The following is an 8,432-nucleotide window of genomic DNA, read 5'->3' on the forward strand; positions in this document are numbered from 1 at the left end:
AACATGAGGGTGAGTAAATACTGACAGAATTTTCATTTTTGGGTGAACTAACCCTTTAAACTATGAAACTTTCTGGATGTTTTACTTGTGTAAAAAACAAGGTTAATTTGATTTCTCATGTCATGACCCCTTTGGATGCATTTGTGGCTTTAAAAACTGACTTTCGTTTTCCCTGCTTACCCGTACCAAGATCCTCTAGATTTAAAATTTGTAATTCTGTTTGCATTTCATGTATATGTATGATCTATAACTGAATGCAAAAGTCCAACCATCATAAATTGTTGTTTGATACATAAAGGATTGACCGCTGGTGCTCAAGATTGTATATCTAGTTGTTTGGTCGACGTTTTTGTAGGTTTGACAAGTTAATGGCATAACTATGTATTTCTGATTCTATAATGGCATAATATGAAACACTACCTGTGTGTTTTTAATTGTGGAATGATTAACCATATTATGTAAAAGGAAACACCATCAGCAAAAGGTTCAGTATTTTCTATATTTGCTCTGCATTACAATACCTTTTACCAACGTTATCATACCTCAATACAGACTGAGTAATGTCAAACCAGCAGGGCTTAATGTAATGTCCTTTCAAAACTCCTTGCCAAAAACAAAAGAAGTTTCTAATGATTTTAACTCGGACTTGCACAGAACCTGCAGCGATGAACCAGAACAGTTTGATATTCCTTTATGAATTATTTTGGCTAATCTGATCATCTTTCTGCCTACTCTAAGCTCTTAATTAGCACATTTTACCCTATTTAAATGCATTATGCAGATTAAGTTTGCAGATTCTGCCCGGCCCGGTTTATCAGCAATAGATCAACCTGCGAATGAAGTAATTTTTGTATTTTGCTGTGGATTTTAGTTTGAAAAGCACTGTTGTTATATTTAACATGGCACTTTGCTGTTAGTGTTTCTGCCTACAGAACAATGTTTACAAGAGAAGTGACATGCTGTAACTAACGCTGGCATGGCATAAGTCTAAATGAATACATTCCCTTTACCATAACTAGTGTTCTGAATTATTTATAAACGCACTGCCATCTGAACACACTGGACAAGATCCAACCTTCAGGGTTCCCACACTTAGTTCTGACCAATAAATTTCAATGACTTTTCCATGACCATTCCAGTCGTTCTGTGAAAACTGGATGTGGATTTAAAAACAATGATCGTTTCGATTTTAACGTTTCAGAGACTAGACAAACGATGATTCGCTCACAAATCGGACCTCACTTTGGCTTGTGAACGTTTTACTCAATCCAAAAGCAATATTTATTCGCTAAATCGGAAAAAAAAAATATATTTTTAATATACAATTTCAAGAACAAGAACTTTTAAGACTTTATGACGACTTTTCCAGACCTGGAAAACAGATTTAAATTTCCCCGATATTTTACGTGATTGTGGGAACCCTTTGTAATAGATGATATCGTCCATGTCTATGGAGAGAGAGTGTACAGACGTATTCTTCTACAGAACATTTATTTTCAGATAAGAAAAGTGGCGATGGATCATAAATGTCAAGCTCTCCTGCAGGTTCTGCTCAGAAATGACTCGTATTTATGATAATAAACCACAAACAAGCATACATGTGGACGTATTTAACGTATGTTTTTAACGTTTTGTGTGCTTAATGCCAAATACTGTTAACCATCCATTTTGAGGAACAATACTGTCTTATTTTTCAAATAATGTTTTTTAATGTTCTACAGTGTCCTGATATGCATGTCATATGGTGATAAAAATGATTTTTAACGTGTAAGTGTTTTGTAGCATCGTATTGAATAAAAAAACAAACTGCCTGGTTCTCGTTTATTTCATTCATCCACATGAAATCTCAAAGGAATGGTCTGGATATGTCTCTGGTCGAACAAACACATTTGCACATACAGTTAGATGTGAATAGTGATTGATTCTTGGATGTAGGAATATACAGACAACATGCTGAGACTGTGTATGAAACAAAAGGCTTTTTACAAAAAGAGGTATCAAGATCTTTCAAAGGACAGATTTATAATAAATTAAAATGTTCTCTATAAATGCAAATGTCCTTCTTCATTTGCTCATTAGAGCGTCTTCCAACTGCTGCAGCAAACGTTCATTTCTGGCTATCAAAGACCTGCAAAAAGAAAAAAATGAACAAAATGTTTTGGGTTTTACAGCTGTGTTGCATTCGGTTCACCTTGACACCCACCTGTAGCTCTCATGCGGGTCATACGCTCCGTTTCCGTCTTGACTCGTACGTCTTTTCTCCTTCAACTCCTCAGGGACTGACTGCACTCCTAAAAAACATCAGCACAAACATTACTAAACCCGTTTTATTTTCTATATAACTCATTTTTTAAGCTGCTAACCTCTGCTCTCCATGTGTGGCGTTTTCTTGAGGTGAGAGGACAGCCGCTTCTTTTCTACTTTGATAAGCTGTTTCTGTAAAGACACATTCTCCTCCAACACATTCTTCAGCTGCTCATTAAGGCCTGCCTGCAGAAATATGAAACATTCATTATTTACTTCTAGAGCCCGACCGATAAAGGATTTTGAAGGCCGATACTGATACAAATATTTTTGGGTTTTAAAATCCGATATATCGGCAGATATTTTTTTTTATGAAATATTGTTGGATTTCACACACGTGTAAAAGAAAAGCTAACTTTTCTGCACAAGCTACGTTTGATAATATTTCTCTATGTCTAAATGTTCACTCCTCGCAAGTATAACTTACATTTTACAATGCAGGGACTGTAACTAGAGATATGCTAGCTATAAATACAGTAATCATTACTTTATTTAGGCAGAAAAAGTTCATTGTGGTTTCCAAGCTCATTAATGTTAAAGGGTTAGTTCACCCAAAAATGAAAATTAAGTCATTAATTACTCACCCCCATGCTGTTCCAACCCCGTAAGACCTTCGTTCATCTTCGGAACACAAATGAAGATATTTTTGATTGAATCTGAGAGCTGGATCAGTCCTAGATAGACTGCCTAAGGGACTGGCTCTTGACGGCCCATAAAGTCATTAAAGAAAAGGTTTAAATATTCCATGTGCCTACAGCGGCTCAATTATAAGTTTATCAAGCGACGAGACTACTTTTTGTGCGAAAAAAACATAAATAACGACTTTATTCCACTATTATATTACTTCCTCATGGGCGCATGCGCGAGAACTGAGACGAGGACGTTCTCCTTCTACTACTTTTTGTTACCGGCTGCTCCGCTTAGGAATTTTACCGCCCCCTACCGTATAAAATGATGATCCATATATAAGGCGCTCCGCATTATAAGGAACACTGTCGTTTATTGAGAAGATTAAAGGCTTTTCAGTGCACCTTATAGTGCGGAAAAAACGCTAATTGAAAAGCGTATGTACAGCGCGCATCTTCCTCTGCTTGTAAACAGAAAGTTTTGCGCTTCCAGCTATATCATCATCTTATACGGTAGGGGGCGGTAAAACTCCTAAGCGGTGAGCAGCCGGTAACAAAAAGTAGTAGAAGGAGATCGTCCTCGTCTCAGTTCTCGCGCATGCGCCCATAAGGAAGTAATAGAATAGTCGAATAAAGTCGTTATTTATGTTTTTTTCGCACAAAAAGTAGTCTCGTCGCTTGATAAACTTATAATTGAGCCGCTGTAGGCACATGGAATATTTAAACCTTTTCTTTAATGACTTTATGGGCCGTCAAGAGCCAGTCCCTTAGGCAGTCTATCTAGGACTGATCCAGCTCTCAGATTCAATCAAAAATATCTTTATTTGTGTTCCGAAGATGAACGAAGGTCTTACGGGGTTGGAACAGCATGGGGGTGAGTAATTAATGACTTAATTTTCATTTTTGGGTGAACTAACCCTTTAACGTTAACATTAGCTAGTCTATGATGAGCCATAATTTAGCAATAGATAACATCATACTGCAAATTGTAAAACATACATTTTCAATATAACAGGCCAAGGAGAGATGATTAAAGCGTGTTTATTTTATATTCATTTATCGGCCATTTATAACTGCCGATACCGATATTATGGAAAATGCCTAATATCGGCCGGCCGATATATCGGTCTGAACTCTATTTACTTCCAAAGAGGAAAAAAAAGGACAAAAAACACCAAGGGCCTCAAGTATAAAACTAGTTTTACTATGCATGTAACCTTTGGTACACACTAAAGAAGGTTGAAAGTGTGAAAAAGCACAATCAGACCCCTTTAAGATAAAACGATTGAAAGCAGCAGATCTGATTAAAATAATCTTACGATGGACTCCTGCGCCTGCTGAAGCTGAAGTGTCAGTTCTTCAGTCTCAGACTCATGTTGTTTTTCCCGTAGTTCATTCCGAGCGTTCAAGGCTTTGAGCGTCTCTTTAAGGGTTTGGATCTCCTGTTCTCCTTCCGAAACATCCTGCTCCATCATCCTGAGGATCTGGACCATCTTCACTGGACATCACCGACAGAAAGCACTGGATTAGTGGGAATCGTTTACGGACTGGTCTGTTATGGAGAGGATCACTTACTGAGAAACGTCCTGTTTTGTTGACTCTCCTCCTTCCCAGACCAGAGCTCCTCCATCATGCTGAGGAGCGACTCCATGGGCTTCCTGTAGACACCCTGATTCAGATCAATGCAAACGTGAACAGTCAGGTGTGTTTGTGTTTGAGGAGCTGCAGCCTTAGAGAAACAGAGACTGTTACCGACCTTCTGTGGTTTGCGGCTTATATCTGAGGTTCCTGGGATCTGGTAGGTTAACCTGGGAGGATGAACGACTGGATTTGCTCTGTCCTGATGTTGGTTTTGCCATTTAATGGCTGTGCAATCATGCTCTGCAACAAAATAATGTCAATTATTTCTATTTACATTAACATTTACACATTTAGCAGATGCTTATATCTAAAGAGAGGAACAAAAACTTTTAATCACAGAGAAAAAGAATCATAATATGCAATATTGTGTTTATTAGACAGCTTATTGTGTTCATTTAAAAGTGAATAGTCTGGAACTAAATGTAGACATGTACCCTGCGAAGCTGACCGCATGTCTGTAGGATACGGTGTGAAGACGTGTTCTCCTCGAACTGTAGCGCGAGTCAGACTCCTGACTGAGTGACGGCTCTCCACGATGGGGCTCACAAACGTGACTCTATGAGGACGAACTCCAAAACAAGAAAAGATGATTCAACAGCAATATTGACAATTCTGAGTACAGGGGCCGGACTATGAAACTGAAACATCACAATCATGTGTTAGTATGGTGTAGGGCTGCCTTTTGAGTCAATACAGCTTCGATTCATCTTGGGATTGGGAATGACAGATAGAAGTCCTTCACAGTGACCAGAGGGATTATGAGCGCTCCTCTTCAAGGACAGTCACTATATGATTCTGGTGGAGGAAAACGTTTTCTGACTCGCTCCTCAAACACCTCAATAATATTCAGATCTGGTGACTGTGCAAACCATGGGAGATGTTCAACGTCACTTTCATCTTCATCAAACCCTTCTGTCACAAGTCTTGCGGTGTGTGTTGGTGCATGATCATGCTGATACACGGTTTGAGCATCAGGTGCTGTCATGATATTGCAGCTCAAACCATCACTGAGCCACCCGTGCTTCACTCTGGGCAGAAACAGTCCGGGGGTTCAGACTCTTTAGGGTTTCTCCACACTGTAACTCACACGGATATGGGAAAGATAATGAAGGTGGACTCAGAGAACGATACGTGTTTCACATTGTCCACAGTTGGGCAGCTGTGTTTATATATGAAGAGTTCAGATGCAAAAGCCTCTAAGTGCCATTTGAAATTTTCTTCTAAAATGATTATTTTTATCAAGCTTGTATATTTAAGTTCAGTGATTTCACTTAAATGGCAATGAAGATTACCTATTAATTGTCATTTAAGTGAAATCACTGAACTTAGATATACAAGCTTGATAAAAATGGTCATTTTAGAAGAAAATTTCAAACGGCATTTAGAGGCTTTTGCATCTGAACTCTTCATATATATATATATATTGTGTCGACATTTCCTCCAGTTGGATGTTGTTCATCCTCTGTGGTTTATTACACCTCTTGATACACACAGACTTGCTCTCCTGATCACAGATGAACCAGAGACCAACAGTTTGTCCTCTTCTGAACTCTGATATGTCTCTCATTATGTTGTGGATTGCAATAGTTTATGTACAGCTGTGCTCTGCTAATTCAACCTTCACACTCGACTCTTACTGATGAATGTAAATCAGTGAAGGACCGCACATATGTAGGCTTGAATCCTCCAACACTATATTGGCCAGTGTTTCAGTTTCATTGTCAAACCCCCTGTAGAGTAAAAGGTAAAACAGCAAATCATGTACAAAAAAAGTGGAATAATAAAAAATATTCACCATTCTTATAATCCAAGACCTTGGGAACAGATTCCTACATGACAGACAATTAAATAATTAAATTAAATTATACACACACACATATATATATATATATATATATATATATATATATATATATGATAACTGAAATAATAATTGCTAATAATATTGAATAGACGCAGATGCACCTGATTTTGTTTTGGCAACCTTTTACAATCAGAATCATTGATTAAATGTATGATATCAGATTCAGATGGATTTTCTAAAAAATAAAGAGAGAGAAAGAGAAAAACAGTTTCCAATTTGAAATATGTACACAAACAGTAAAGTTTTACACTCATGCATTAAACACAACAGTAAAGCAATTTGATATTATTTCTCTGTATGGCTGGGTGATGAATGAAGGAAATACTGTTAGTCTCTCAGCTCCAGCAGACTATACTGATAAAGCAAATGATATATAAATGAGTGTGGTGACTGTACCCTGTAACAGATGAGGGCTGCACTCGTTCTCAGAGCGGACGGAGAGAGTTTGAGGTCTCTTGCTATTCCAGGTCTTTGTAGAAACATCATTGAGCGCAGCTTCCTCGTTCCCGTCTAGAAGCGACAGCGTCTTCACCACCTTCTGCATTGCTTTTATTCTGAGCTCACTACTTCTGCAAAACAGTGGCATTATCAATGACCTCTGAAAACTAACTTTTTAATTAGTTTTTGTTTTGTTTAAAGGGATACTTCACTTTAAAGTTAATTTTTGGTATGTTTTAGCTATCCAAGATGTAGGTGTCTTTGAGTCATTAAATCATGTTTAATTTGCACTTCTCTGTGCATGCTCTTTGAGGTGGTGACCATAGACCTCCATTATATGACTGATAGACAAGAACGGATTGACCTAAAAATATCAAAATTGAAAATACTGTGGAAACAAAGACACCTACATCTTGGATGTCCTTGAGGTATGCTAAAACATACCAAAAATAATTTCAAAGTGAACTATCCCTTTAACAATAACAACATTGCAATACCTGGAAGTTGTGTCTTGTAATAAGACATGTTTCTTATGATTAGTGTCTAGATTTGCCTCTGATGAGAAATGCATGAGAGCCGCCCTTCTTTCTCTGTCTCGCACTGGACAATCATCTATTACAGAGAGAAAAACAACATTTACACTTTCAAAACATTGATTTGCTTGATCCCAGTCAGCCCGACACAGAGAACAGAGATGATGTACCGAGTTTGCGGAGTTTGGTCATTGCATGGACCAGGTACAAACGGTAGTGCGGGTGTCTCTTGACCACAGGATTCAGTCGTAAGTCCAGTTCCTTCAAATTCTGCAGCTTGTGCAGGGAAAAGACGTCCTGTAGAGATGCCAGTCTGTTGTAGTATAGATTCAGTCTCTCCAACATTTCCAAATGTTCAATACCCTGAAAATATCAGCATGACAGATATGACACAGTGTTCTCCTTTCTGTTAGTTTTGATTTACTGTCAGTGGTTGCTAATAATAAGTACTTGCAGTCAATTAGAATTCACTTTATTTACACACTCACACACCATAATCATTAATGTAATTATCATGTTAATTAATTAATAAATATGGAAGTTATAAAATCGAATTAAAAGCAAATGACTAATTGTTGATGTTGTAAACAACATAAATATTTATTTATACATGTTGATCTTCACCTTTACTGTAACCAGTGCATTATGTGAAAGGTCCAATGTTTTCAGACGGACAAAGTTTTTAAGGGATGTTCCTAAATGAAAGATTTTCCCTTCATATGTTCCTGGAAGAGTCAATGATCGGACATCCGCTGCAATAAATTATTTTAAAAAATAGTTTATCAAGTTGTGACTATATATTAGACTATATAATGTAAATAACTATATAATTTTGTTTACCTAAGCAACTGTGTTGAAGGTTCAGTTTCTCTCTGATCCATTGCTCTGTTATGGTCAAACCGTCTACCGCCATTGTTTTCAAGCTGTAACACACAATGCGCATGAGCAGCTCAAGTGTCGAGAATGACTGGATTATGAATATTAAATAGGCACTGTTGGTGAATTAGCCAATCAAACTTGGGTAAA

General features: G+C 37.5%; 1 protein-coding gene across 3 annotated transcripts; it reads right to left on the reverse strand.

Annotated features, from left to right (window-relative positions):
* Positions 1–52: 52 nt before the first annotated feature.
* Positions 53–8,403, reverse strand: cep72 (centrosomal protein 72). Of its 3 annotated transcripts, none has more exons than XM_039660915.2 (14): positions 8,247–8,403; positions 8,031–8,158; positions 7,577–7,769; positions 7,371–7,485; positions 6,832–7,001; positions 6,537–6,610; positions 6,367–6,400; positions 5,006–5,140; positions 4,687–4,811; positions 4,506–4,599; positions 4,250–4,428; positions 2,364–2,490; positions 2,204–2,291; positions 53–2,128 (listed from the first exon to the last, which is right to left on the reverse strand). In XM_039660915.2, the coding sequence occupies exons 1-14, from the start codon at positions 8,347–8,349 to the stop codon at positions 2,065–2,067; spliced, it is 1,629 nt and encodes a 542-aa protein (XP_039516849.2). In that variant the 5' UTR covers positions 8,350–8,403; the 3' UTR covers positions 53–2,064. The 3 variants fall into 3 exon arrangements, with proteins under 3 accessions (XP_039516849.2, XP_039516850.2, XP_088974166.1); XM_039660916.2 differs by having other exon boundaries at positions 6,832–7,004; XM_089118040.1 differs by lacking the exon at positions 8,031–8,158 and having other exon boundaries at positions 6,832–7,004; positions 8,247–8,329.
* Positions 8,404–8,432: the final 29 nt, after the last annotated feature.

The sequence above is a fragment of the Pimephales promelas genome, chromosome 12 (assembly GCF_988280905.1).
Source record: "Pimephales promelas chromosome 12, fPimPro1.hap1.1, whole genome shotgun sequence".
In the NCBI taxonomy this organism is placed as follows: Eukaryota; Metazoa; Chordata; class Actinopteri; order Cypriniformes; family Leuciscidae; genus Pimephales; species Pimephales promelas.

Excerpts from the sequence above, each read along its gene's own strand:
- cep72 (XM_039660916.2), bottom strand. The coding sequence starts at position 8,349 with ATGCGCATTGTGTGTTACAGCTTGAAAACAATGGCGGTAGACGGTTTG. Across the intron at positions 7,486-7,576 it reads GACCAAACTCCGCAAACTCG|ATGATTGTCCAGTGCGAGAC; the intron begins GTACATCATCTC and ends TCTCTGTAATAG. Across the intron at positions 2,129-2,203 it reads GACCCGCATGAGAGCTACAG|GTCTTTGATAGCCAGAAATG; the intron begins GTGGGTGTCAAG and ends TTCTTTTTGCAG.